This window comes from Tachyglossus aculeatus, chromosome 5, assembly GCF_015852505.1.
Source record: "Tachyglossus aculeatus isolate mTacAcu1 chromosome 5, mTacAcu1.pri, whole genome shotgun sequence".
In the NCBI taxonomy this organism is placed as follows: Eukaryota; Metazoa; Chordata; class Mammalia; order Monotremata; family Tachyglossidae; genus Tachyglossus; species Tachyglossus aculeatus.
The window spans coordinates 81,811,272-81,825,048 of NC_052070.1; the positions used below are offsets into that span (position 1 = coordinate 81,811,272).

The 13,777-nt window shown below is 40.8% G+C and overlaps 1 protein-coding gene across 3 annotated transcripts in view; it reads left to right on the top strand.

The window, feature by feature from the left end:
- Positions 1-13,777, top strand: part of NSD3 (nuclear receptor binding SET domain protein 3) — a 107,909-nt gene that overhangs the window by 38,059 nt on the left and 56,073 nt on the right. For all 3 annotated transcript variants that reach the window (XM_038746266.1, XM_038746267.1, XM_038746268.1), the window contains exon 2: positions 5,350-6,068. In XM_038746266.1, coding sequence (XP_038602194.1) covers positions 5,394-6,068 — 675 coding nt within the window. In that variant the 5' untranslated portion in view covers positions 5,350-5,393. The remainder of the gene's footprint in view (positions 1-5,349; positions 6,069-13,777) is intronic.

Genomic DNA, 13,777 nt, shown 5'->3' on the forward strand with positions numbered 1-13,777 from the left:
ATTTGAATATATTTTAAAGTCAGTCATATTTATAGAGTATTTACTGGGTGCAGAGTACTGTACTAAATGCTTGGGAGAGTACAACATAACAATATTACAGAGTTGGTAGGCACATTCCTTGACCATAATGAGCATATGGTGTAGAGGATCAAAAGCACAGAATGATTGGTAGGGAGTCCGGTGTGTCCAGAGAGGGGCAATCCATAACTTAAGCCTGGTATCTGAAAAATATACCCTGTGCTTTATGAGTTTTTGGTGGTGGTTAGTTTGTTAGGTTAATTTAGTTATTTATTTTTAATGTGCAAGTGTGATTCTGTGTTCAAAGAACCTGACTGGGTAAAATTAAGAAGACCTGAATTGTGCATATCAATCAATTAATGATTTGTAGGAAAGTACAATTCAGCAGGGTTGGGAGATGTTGATCCCTGTCCACAAGGAGTGTACAGTTTATAGGGGGAGATAGATTAAAATAAATTTATGGATAAGGGACATAGTGGAGTTTAAGGATATTTGCATAAGTGTTGTGGGGTTGGGGTGAGTATGAAAGTGCATAAGGGTAACACAGCCAAGTTTATAGCTGACACAGAGTGGAGGATGGGACCTTCAGGTTGTTTGAGTTAGCAGCTACTTCTGCATCAGGGCTTCCAGTATCAACAGATACATATTTTAAAATGATCCCCAGATAATACTAATTTTGAACAGGAATATTTTCATCCATAGATAGGTAGTGTGGTGGAAATAGCTTAAAATGGCTAATATGTTGAGGATTTTTTGTCCCCCAAAATGAAGATCTGTTTTGAGAACTACTTCAGTCTGTTTCCTAAGGGTGTTTTGGCACTTTTCCTGATACTTATATATTTCTAGTCCATTTGACTTGTTAAAAGAGCATCACGTGAATGAAATGTTCTTGATTATATAGTATTCTTGATTATGTAGGGTATGAGTTTTTCATATTTTATCCTGATACTTTCACTTGTCAATCAGTGGTATCTGTTGAGCACTGTGTACAGAACACTGTATTAAGTGTTTGGGAGAGTACAATGCAGCAGAGAGGTAGATGCAGCCCTTGCTCACAAGGAACTTACAGACCGGAGTGGAACAGGCATTAAAACAATTTCAGATGGGTATGTACATAAGTATTGTGGGGCTGTGGGAGGGGTAAATATCCCTATAGGTCTGTTTCCCGTTCAGCAAATTCCATTGCCTGGTCCTTTTTTCCTGCTTCTTGCTCTCACTCTGACCCTTCCACCTTCTCTTCCTCAGCCCTTTACTCCCCCCTGCCCCCACAGTCTGAGCCAATAGGTCCCCCCATCAGGGACCTGAAGAAGACCAGAAGAGAAGGACTCCTGCAAAGTACAGAACCTCTTGCTCCTTCCCCTCAACGCTAACATACATATCCTTCTGAATGTACTTCTGCACATACACACAGAAAGCAGCGTGGCCTAGAGGATAGAGTGCAGGCCTCAGAATCAGAAGGACCTGGATTCTAATCCCGGCCCTGCCACTTATTTGCTGCGAGACCTTGGGCACTTAACTTCTCTGTGCCTCCGTTACCTCATCTGTAAAATGGAAATTAAGACTGTCAGCCCCATGTGGGATGTGGATTGTGTCCAACCTGATTAGCTTGAATATACCCCAGTACTTAGTACAGTGCCTGGCACATAGTAAACACTTAACAAATACCATTAAAAAAAAAAAGGACGTGGATTCTGATAGCAGCTCCACTACTTAGCTGCTGTGTAACCTTGAACAAGTCACTCAGCTTCTCTGTGCTTCAGTCCCCTCATCTGCAGAATGAGGATTTAATACCGGTTCTTCCTCCTCCTTAGACTGGGAGCCCCATGTGGGACCTGATTATCTTGTATCTGTCCCAGTGCTTAGTACTTAGTAAGCGTATAAATGCCAGTATTATTATTGTTTTTATTATACTCATAATTTATTTTAACGTCCCCCTCTAGACTGCCTTGTGGGCAGGGAATATGTCTGTCAGTTCTGTTCTACTCTCTCAAGCGCCAAGTGTTCTGCACATAGTAAGTGCTCAGTAAATATAATCAATCAATTTCCCCGCCTCTCCCCATTGTGCCCTAAGGCTCCTAATCACTGAGTCTCCTCCCTATTATTTTGTTTTGTTTTGTTTGGTCTGTTCTTCTTTTATGCTGTTTTGGTGCTTTGTCATTTCAGCTTTCGTCATGTGCCTATCACTAGACCCTTCCCCCCAATTATGTTCTTAGATTGCATGCTCCTTAAAGGTCAACAAACCTTGCCTAATCACCACACTTGTATTCTTTCCAGTATCAAGTTCAGTGCTCTGCAACAGTAAGAATTTAATAAATACTTTTACTTCTAGTAATATCAGTAGTATTTACTGAGGGCCCACTGGGTGCAGTGCCCCGTATAGCTGCAGCATCTTTTCTGCAGTCATCAATGTTTTTCTGCATGACGTTATACATTCCAGACCTTCTTTAAGATGCAGTACTGAACTAAGCACTTAGTACCATGCTCTTTTCACAGTAACAGGAATGGTGGTAGCAGTGCATTTTGTGACGGTCTAGCTTTTGATCACCAGAACTGACTGTTTATATAAGGGGTGAAATTAATTGTGTGTGTTCTTCTCCTCTTTTTATTTTCCTAGCACAGAAATAGATGTCCTCCAAAATCATTAAAATAATTATGCACTTTTAATGCTGTTGATAAGACTTACTAAATATATCTTGTATTAATAACAGGATGCCATATAGGATACCTTCCTGTAGAGAGTACTGGAGAGCAAAATGGTAGTTGTGTTGAAGTGAATTATTGCATTGTTGTCATTTTAGATGTGGGCATACTTTGTTTGAATTTTGTGAGATGTAACCTACTAGTGCTCCACTAGAATAGGGTGGAAAAACTGTGATGTTCATGATAGGTTGTTGGCATTGTTCAGAAGGCAGGTAGAACCTTCTTTATGTAGTGTTTTTGAGTTTAGTACTTAATGAATTATATAAGTGTTAACTGAATTCGTAAATTAGAGTGTGTTCCTTACTGTCTAGTAGCTGTACTTTGCCCTTGTGGTATCGAATTAAAATTGTAGTGTTCTTACCCCATCTTCTTGGAGGACTGTTTGGAGTTTCCCATTTGCTCGAAAATAAATCCTCCAAACCAATTCTTCGTACATAGAAGTGTAGCCTAAAGTAGGGGAGTTTAAAATATGCCTCATTTCCTCCACTTTGATATAAATTGTAAGGATAAATTATTTCTTCAAGTTTAGCATGTTTTAAATGAAATTGATGTGGCATGTCGATCCATAGTCAGGAGTTAGGGAAGACATTATCACTGTTTCTTACAAGCTACCTGTCTTAGAGGGATGGAGGAAAAAGCAGTTCTCTACGGCGTGTCGGCTATTAGCCCTAAGGTATAAACTTAAGGGAAAGGAAATGTCTTATTCTAGGTGATGCAGCTGATTATTCCTGATAAAATGTAAAAGAAAAATTGGCAGGGGATAATGATGAAGTTGCTGGCTTTTCCTTTAAAGCTGTGGAAAGAAAATCATTCCTTTACCTCCCTGTGCCCATTGTCTAGGTCTCTGTTTCTAATAAACAACAGCAAGTGGGAAAGGAGGAAATGCATGCCTTTTTCTAATGTGAAGCAAATTAAAACGTTGTTTCGGACTGAGTGGGTGGGGGTGGGAGAGGGCGGTGGCTTTGCACAGAGAATAACCAAAACTGCTTTAGGCGTTGTCCTGTCACCAAACCGAAACAATCGAGGTGTAATTTCTCCAAACGGATGAAAGATGTCCAGTGGGATCAGCCCCACAGCATATAATTTAGGAGAGAAATCTGGAAACTGATTTTTAATGTGACAGTTTGGAAAATAAAATCACAGGTTGCAACTTATTAGATGTTAGAATTGAACTCAGTCGGAAACTTGTACCTACTTAGGAGACTCATGAATCCTAGCTGAACAGTGCCTCTTTTATTACTGAAATAAGGATATTCCTTTTATATTCCTTTTGCCTTAGTGTGGTATGTACATTTGTTTGATAGGTCCTAGAGGAGATATTTCAATTTTTCAGCTGTAGATGGTATTTGCTAAAATTTTCATTTACTCTGAGCACAAGACAACAATTAGCAATGAAAGTATAGCTTTCCCTTATGAAAAATTAATGGAGTCCATACCAAACCTTCTCCCCTACAGACTTGGCTGCTTAGTTGACAATCCCATGTGTACTCGTATGATTTTTATTCTTAGTGTTTCTATTTATTCAAGTCCAAACTGGTTTTCCCATGTGCTGGAGTGGAATGAGTAGCAGCCATTTGCTATTCTTTCACCATCATTTTTTTTTAAAAAGGAACAGTCCAAATTAGTAAAGAGTTTTCTTCTTTGCCATAATGTAGAGAAATAAGGTTAGGGCAGGAATTTTAGAACTATTGCTTTATTATTAGCACTGATTGGATACTAGATCTTTCCAGCATTTAAAATTGTCTCTGTGGAGACGCGTTCTCAGTATGGGGATCCATTTTAGGGGAAAATGGTTGAGACAGCCAGGATTAATTTATTCATTATTTGGGTGCAAATTTGTCTATCCAAAACTCTCTGCTGAGAGCACTGTCAATAGGGACAGTCATGAAGGCCTTCAGATAGCATGTCCAGATAAAATGCTATCAGGAACTTAGGAAAGACTGACTTCCCAAATGAAAGAAGATACAATAAGTGGTAGATTTCTATTCTGAAATATCTAAGAGGATATTACAAAAATATTTTCATTATTGCCAAAGTATGTGTCTAGGCTTATTTGCAAAGCTTGTTAATGCTCTCATGTTTTGGTTTGGAGCCAAATGGATTCAAAACCAATGAAATAATAATGGATGCTTCTCTGCTTAACTAAATTAACCTATAATCAGGATACCCCTGGACTGCTTTGTATGGAAAAGCTTTCCTGATGGAACTGAAGGGATTTTGAATATAAGAATTTAGAAGGGGGAGGGACAGAGAGAGAGGGAGTGCACACATGTGCAAACTTATATGCACTCTCTGCACTTTGGATACATAACTCCTGCACAAACTGGGAATGGTGGAAATACCTGACTAAGCAAGCAGGAGGGTACGGTTGAATTGATGAGCTCTTCCCGGAGGGAGGATAAAGCTTTGTTGCGGAGATCTTGCAGAAGAGTTCTGGACGATATTAGGAATTAGGTGCACACAAGATTAAAGATAAGCAGGCCAGTGTCAAGAGTATTTCTGGCTGCCTGCAAGGAAATTTGAGTGGTGGCTGGGTCCAGTGAGGGAGTGAGTCATGCTCAGAAGTTTTTAGTTGTATCTTTTTCTTGCAAGTCATACTAATTCCCTTTCTCCTTTGCACTTTCCTTTTAGGCCCTATGAGAGAAAGGGAAAGTTAAGGATGCTGGAGCAGAACAATGGATTTCTCTTTCTCTTTCATGCAAGGGATCATGGGAAACACAATTCAGCAACCACCTCAACTCATTGACTCGGCCAATATCCGCCAGGAGGATGCCTTTGATAATAGCAGTGACATCGTGGAAGATGGTGGCCAGACACCGTATGAAACTGGCCTACAGCAAGGCTTTCAGTATCCAACACCAACCACCGAGGACCTCCCTCCGCTCACAAATGGCTACCCACCCCCAATCAACATGTACGAACCTCAAACGAAATACCAGGCGTACAGTCAGTATCCCAATGGTTCAGCCAATGGCTTTGGTGCAGTTAGAAACTTTAGTCCCACTGACTATTATCATACGGAAATTTCAAACACAAGACCACATGAAGTTCTGGAAAAACCTTCCCCTCCACAGCCGCCACCTCCTCCGATACCGCAAACGGTGATTCCAAAGAAGACTGGTTCACCAGAAATTAAGTTAAAAATCACCAAAACCATCCAGAACGGCAGGGAATTGTTTGAATCCTCCCTCTGTGGAGACCTTTTAAATGAAGTACAGGCAAGTGAGTACGCAAAGACAAAACATGAAGGCAGGAAAGAAAAGAGGAAAAAAAGTAACAAGCATGACTCTTCTAGGTCAGAAGAGCGCAAGTCACACAAAATTCCAAAATTAGAACCAGAGGAGCAAAATGTAAGTGAAAAACTTTTTTGTGGTGTATTTGCATTCACTGGGAGCCCCTCAGACCTTATTACTCTTCTGCTCTTCAAGAATTCTGCTGCTGATCGTTGGTTTCTTTGGAATTTGTTCCATTGTGAAACATTATTGGGGGAAAAAAAGTGTGTGTGATGTAAAGCTCTTTCTTGCTAGGGCACTTCTTGTAAACAGCCTTGTTAATTTGGATTGTCTTAAATCATCGAAACCAGCTAGATTATTCAAATTGAGATTGAAAGTCAAAAAAATAAGATGACTAATTACGCTGGGGGTTTTGTTTTTAGACCAACTCATAGTTTGAATATACTCGGGTAGGGCTTCATCTGTATATGTAGCTTTCATCATTAAAGTGTCTTGGGCATAAAACAAACCTGCAGGAATGGAGGGCTTAATTTTTAAAAGCATTAATTTGATTCCACAGAATTCATTTTCACTTAGTTTTAAATGGATAATCTTTCACCTTTCTATTCTGTTACATAAAGGCAACTTGAAATTCATTTTACTAAACTGATATCTTTGGTTTCCATTGTTCATTTTAGTATATTAATAAAAATGTGCATGCCCCTAAGACTGACCCAGAATCAAGAGTTGGATTTGTGCATTTGCTGTACAAAATTAGTGTTTTTATGTGGGGTTTGAATCGTAAGAGGTCACTGTTCAATAATGAGAGACAATTCTGTATTTGTATTGCTAGCCTACTTGTTTGACACCAGAACGAAACCAGGATTATTTATTCCCTTCCTTTGTTACCTGTGTCCAACCTAATTTGCTTGTATCCACCCCAGCGCTTAGTTCAGTGCCTGGCTCATAGTAAGTGCTTAATAAATATCACTATTATTAGTATTACCTTTGTTTTCATGAGAAAGATTCTTTTGGTTGGTAAATGCAAAATTTTTTCATTTCTCTCAAGTAAAGATTGTTAACTGTTGTAGATTCCCTCCGGAGTGACATTCACTCTTCGTTCCGTAGTTTTCCATGATTGTCTGATAATATTGGCACCAGTGAGAGAAATAATCAGACTCTATACAATAAATCATTTTTTTCTCATCATATTCTTCTACTCCAGTAGTATGGGAAAAACAGAAGAGGTGCTCTATATATATGTGTGCTCCCAACAAAATCTGAATTTGTTTAGCTCAGTCACTTTGTTGGAATAGCCTGCTTGTTTTAGAGGTTTAGTAAATGAGAGGACATTGTTTCATCTGTCATAAATGAAAGTCGTTAAATGTGTTGCCCCAAAATAAGGAGCAAAGGAGTTGGACATAATTAGAACTAGAAGGGATGTTTATGCCTCTTACTGAATGACAATAATGATGAAGGTATTCGTTAAGCACTTATTATGTGTCAAGTACTGTTCTATTGTGTACTTGTGGCAAGCGTGTTTGTGGAGGTACATTTTCCTGTGAAAATTTGGCTTCTGTAGTGTTCCACAAGGGACAAGTCTAACGTCAACAGCCAACATAGCATTAGCAGTTCTACAGTCCTGAACTTAAACCATTCATTAGGTAGGTAAGTAGAGTTCTTCCATCTCCAAGCTTGTGCCAAGAACCCTAAATCAGCCCGCTCACCTGACATCAGCAAGCGTTTCAGGCTTTTCTATACTTTGTCCTGTCCTCTCCACTGATGCCAACCTAGGGGGCTTAAAGGGCAGGCTGGCAGCAACATAAGAGGGGGTGAGTGAAGGTTACCCACATCTCTGGGTAGCATCTGTCAATTACTCATCCATCCTGGTTGACCTGAATGTCTGTACAAGAAAGTATATGTGAAGAAGCAAAAATAGCCGGTCTCCACAAGGCACAACTGGGCATTTTCCAACTCAGAACTGCAAGAGAAGTACTACTTTGCAGAACCTTATAAACAGTATTTGTGCCTCTAGATATCAGTCAGTCGTTTTTATTGAGCACTTGCTGTGTTCAGAGTACTGTATCGGGCGATTCGGAGAGTACGATAGATATGAAGATGATACTGTTCTTCATTGAGACATGCAAGATCGTTATTTAATTTGGGTCAGAGTGTCTCTTGCAGTTTGTCTCAGGAAGCCTGTTTTGTTATTGTTTTGAACAATCTACCCCTTGATATGCTTTATTACTTTGGTGATAGAGGCAGACTGAAAAATCAAGTAGATTGAGTGTGAGGCCTGATGGATTCAATCCACAAAGATGTCCAGTTTGTCAAAACTCTTTTTTAAAAAAAATATCTGTTAAGCTCTTACTATGTGCCAGGCACTGTACTAAGCCTGGTGTAGATTCAAGCTAATCAGGTTGTACCCAGTCTCTTTTCCGCAGAGGGCTCATAATCTCAACCCCCAATTTATAGATCAGGTAACTGAAGCACAGAGAAGTAAAGTGGCTTGCCCAAGGTCACACAGTAGACAAGTGGCTGAGCTGGGTTAGAACCCAGAGCCTTCTGTCTCCCAGGCCCATACACTAACTACTAGGCCACACTGCTTCTCTATGAATTGCCATTTGAGAACCACTGCTCCATTATTTCTTTAGAGCAGCTTTCTCAAACAGTTGGTCGGGACCTCGAGGGGTTTGTGGAAGAGTTTCAAGAGAGGGTGCTTTAGAAAGGTGCTACAGAGCTCCCAGCAGCTCTTTAGAAGAAGAAGAATTGTTTCGTTAAGTGTGTATTTTGTGCCGAGCACCATACCAAGTGCTGAGTTATATACAAGATAATCAGGTTGGATACAGTCCCTGTCCCCCTTGGGGCTCCCAGTCTGAGGAGGAGGGAGAAGAGGTATTAAATCGTAATTTTACGGGTGAGGAAACTGAGGCCTAGAGAAAAATGAAGTGACTTGCCCAAGGTTACATGGGCAAGTGGCAGAGCCAGGATGAAAACTCAGGTTCTAATTCTACTAGGCTGCGCTGCTTCTCTAGAGTTTACATGGACTATATGATAATAATAATAATAATGGCATTTATTAAGCACTTACTATGTGCCAAGCACTGTTCTAAGTGCTGGGGTAGATACAAGGTAATCGGGTTGTCCCACATGGGGCTCACAGTCTTCATCCCCATTTTACAGATGAGATAACTGAGGCACAGAGAAGGTAAGTGACTTGCCCAGAGTCACCCAGCTGACAAGTGGCGGAGCCGGAATTTGAACCCATGACCTCTGACTCCAAAGCCCGGGCTCTTTCCACTGAGCCACGCTGCTTCTTATATGCTTCCTTATGAATGTGGAGAGTTAGTCTCTTCTGCCTCCTGGGGCCTCCATCTACACTCCCTGCCATTTAAAACCTGCAGCAATGCCCCCAGAGGGGATCAACTAAATCATATTTTGTTGATTTATTTATGTATTTATTTTGGCAGAACAGTATGGAGCAAGGGCAGTTCAAGGAGGACTGTCAGATGAAAAGTGTGAGGAATTTTGCTTGATAGTGTTTGTTATTGTGTTAGCATTTTATCATTTTTGTCACGTCAAGGCAAGCAGTGTGACCTAGTGAAAAGAGCATGGGCCCAGGAGTCAGAGGACCTGGATTCAAATTCCAGCTCCACACTTGTCTTCTGTATGATTTTGTGCAAGTCACTCAACTTCTCTGTGCCTCAGTTACCTCATCTGTAAAAATGGGGATTAAATCCTCCTCCCTCTGATTTAGACTATGAGCTCATGTGGTTCAGGGACAATGTCCAACCTGATTATCTTGTATCTACCCCAGGGCTTAGTACTGTGTCTGGCACATAGTAAGTGCTTAACAAGTACCACCAAAAAAAAAAAAATCATACAGGTTCCATCAGTCCTGTACCTCCATGACCTCTTGGCTGCCTTTGAAGCTTCTTTCTTGTTGGCATTCTCTCTAGCCTTGGTTTTCTTGACGTGGTGCTCCCGTGGTTGTCTTCCTTAGTTTCCTTTATTGGCTGTTTTTCTTTTCACCCTTTGTGGCTGCCCTGAAAAGATTCTTTTTTGGGTCCTTTACCCTTTTCACTGTACACTCATTCACTAGGGGAGCTCACTTGCTATATGGCTTTAAATATAACCTCCACATAGATGACTCCCAAATTTACCTCACAAGCCCTGACCTCTCCTCTCTCCCAGCCGTCTCACATTTCCTCCAGACTTCAGGACGTAGCCAAGTAGGTGATGTTCCAGTACTCTAAACTCAAGGAGGCAGAAACCGGACTGATGGCAGAAACTGGACTCTTCACCTTCCCTCCTAGACCTGCTCCTTTTATTGCCTTGCCTATCACTGTCATCAACACTACCATCATCCCAGTTAATGAAGTCAACTTTTACTCCTTTCTCTCTTTCATTTTCCTTATTCAGTCTGTCTTTAAATCCTGACACACTTTCTTCCACAATACTTTTTGGATCCTCCCCTCCTGACCTAGTGGAAGGAGCACAGGCTTGGGAGTCAGAGGACCTGGATTCTAATTCTGGCTCTGCCACTTCCCTGCTACATGACCTTGGACAAGCCACTTAACTTCTCTGTGCCTCAGTTTCCTCATCTGTAAAATGGGGATTAAATGCTTCTTCTCTCTCCTTCTTAGACCGTGAGCCCCATCTGGGATGGGGACCATGCCATATCTTATAGGCATTCCAGCGTTTTGTACAGTACTTGGCACAGAGTAAGCACTGAACAATTATTGTTCTCATTCTACACCTGGTCCAGGCCTACAATCGTCCAATCATATTTACTGAGCGCTTGCTGGTGCAGAGCACTGTACTGTTTGGGAGAGTATGAACCAACAGAGTTGGTAGACACGTTGCCTGCCCACAGCAAGCTTACACCCCCCCTCCCACCCCCCAATCAGCTACGTATGGATCATCTTCCTAAAATTCCGTTAAGAACATCTTACTCCCTTTCTCAAAAGCCTCCAGTGGCTATTCAGATCTGCACCAAGCCTTTAGATTCAAGGCTTTCCAGCAGCTACCTCCTTCTTTCCCCTTTTTGTGGTGGTCCTCTACCTGTGCTCTCCAGCTTCCATTCTTCACTCCTACCAAGCTAACCTAGCAGTATCTTACTCTTGACTCTACTGGCTGAACTATAGTCATGTTCTTCCCTTTGTGAGAAATTCCCCCTCCCTTCATTCAGTTTATTCTGTTTATTCATTTATGCCTTCCTATCTTGCTAATTTTGTTGATACCTGTGGAATTTATTTGATCTGTTTAGTTCCCATTGTATGGATCAGTCTATTTCTGTTGGCCTCTGCTACTTGATTGGAAGCTCCTCAGGGCAAGGACTGTATCTTCTACTGGTATTGTTTGTTCCCAACTGCTTAGCTCAGGGCTCTGCACAGAGTAGATAATCATTAATGCAGAGTAGGCTGATTATCACAGCCACTCATAGTACTAATGTACATGTTGATTTACATTACTGTTTAAGCACTTATTTATTCACTCCTCCATCTTTTTCCTCCTAAGTGTAATCAGTCAACCAGTGGTGTTTTTTTAATGGTATTTAAGTGTGTCAAGCACTGTTGAAAGCGTTGGGATAGACAGTTAATCAGGCAGAGTGTATTTCCTATACCATATGGGGCTCCCAGTCTAAGTAGGAGGGCGAACAGGTTTTGAATCCCCATTTTGCAGTTGAGGAAACTGGCACAGAGAAGTTAAGTGACTTGTTCAAGGTCACACAGCAAACAAGTGCAAGTGGCAGAGTCGGGATTAGAACCCAGATCCTCTGACTCCCAGGACTTATCCACTAGGCCACACTGCTTCCTGACTTGAATTATTGCTTACTGTGTGCAGAGCACTGTACTAAGCGCCAGGCAGAGTGCAGTATAACAGAGTTGATAGGCACCATTCCTTGCTCACACTGAGCTTACCATCTAGAGGGAGAAATGTAAATAATTTTCTGTAAGACTGTAAACACTTTGAGGGTATATTGCACTCTCCCAAGGGCATATAGTGTAAGTTCTGCATATAGTAGGTGCTCAGTCAATCCTGTTGATTGACTGCTCATTATGATCATCATCATCATTTGAAATCCAACAGGGATCTTATCTTTTAAAGTTAATCTCAGATGAAATATGCTAAATTTCCTTTTGTAGTAAATCCACCATCTTATATTTCTCTATAGTTTCCTGAGAATTTTTGTCTATCAGTAATTTCTTCCATTGCCACCCTAATTTGGCTGTCTCTGAAAGAGCTGTTAACTGTAACCTTTTTGCAGTGCAAATTGTGTCTAGGCAAGAAGAGATATGAGGTGACTCTTGAAGATACATGTTCCTCAAAACTACTTTTAGTTTTTGTGCATCAGATCAAGCACATGTGGAATTTTTTCTTGTGTTTTTTCCTACTGTCACATGAAATGTCTCAGGCATCCAAGTGTGGCCTCTTTTTAAGAAATGGGTCTCCTTCAGAGCACTTAAGTGGACTTGGCATTTAAGTTATAGCTTCATATTGACTTAGTCTTTGCCAGTTTGGGGAAAAGAATTAGACAGCTGTACCAATTCCATTTAGACTAAATTTGATATGGTATTTAATCATCCAACTTAAAGGAGACTCATGAGATTTTAAATCCTCCTAAAATTTGTGTTTGCCTGAAATGTAAAAGGTACTTCAAAGCTGCTTTTTTGTTCTTTAGAGAATATATTGTTGCTTTCAGCATTTGAAGATTACTTAGTTGATTATTAATTAAGAGTTTGACATTCTGCCAGATTTAATCTACATAGGCCTAATGAAGCTGTCAGTTTTCAGTGTAAGTCTTAATTTAGAAATGATCCAGCAATGAAGGCAACATTTAGCACTACAGTGTAATGTGGCTACAAAATTATACATTCTTTTTCCTGTTGATGAAGGGATATAATAGGAGCCCTTTCCAGGAGAAGCTGACAAAATCCTAAACATGTGGTTTAGCGTCATGCCAATTCCAAGGGAGACTCTTTAGTATTTAGCCATTTATCTTTTAGCATCTTTTGAGAGAAAACGAGTCATCAAAAATTAGTGTTTCATGCCCTCCATAATATGTAGTGTGAGTAAAGATGGTGAATTTAACTCTGAAAACCAAAGCTAAGTTTGACAGCCTTCTTACTAATGCCTTTATTCTGCTAATGGATTTTGCTTCTCTTTCTTTAGTAAAGGCATTCACTATCCTGTACTTACGATCAATCTGTCAGTTGCATTTATTGAGTACTTACTGTGTGGGCAGAGCACTATACTTAGGCCTTGGGGGAGTACCATGCAATAGGGTTGATAGATGGGATCCCTGCCCACAATGAGCTTACTGGCTAAACCGGGAAACAGGCATTAAAATAAATTACAGATAGGGGAAATGGGAGAATATCAGTTTATGTACATTAGTGCTGTGGGGCTGGGATGGGACATCAGAGTACTTAAGGGGTACATACCAAAGAGCATGACTGACAAAGAGGGGAGGGTGAATAGGGTGGGGAAATAAATTGACTTGAATTCAGTTTCAAGTCAAGGAAGGGTTTTTGGAGGGGATATGATTTTAGTAGGGCTTTGAAGATGGGCAGAGTGGTGGCCTGTCAGATTTGAACAGGGAAAGAGTTCCAGGCCAGAGGGAGGGCATGATCAAGGGGGTTGGTGGAGAGATAGATGATATCGAGGTATAGTAAATAGGTTGGCATTAGTGGAGCTAACTGCATAAGCTGGGTTATACTAGGAGATGAGTGAGGTAAGGTAGGAGGGCGAGAGCTAATTGAGTTCCTTGAAGCTGATCTAAGGGGTTTCTGAAAGTTTTGGGGGAGTGGGGAGATGGGGACTGAATTTTTTTAGAAAAATGA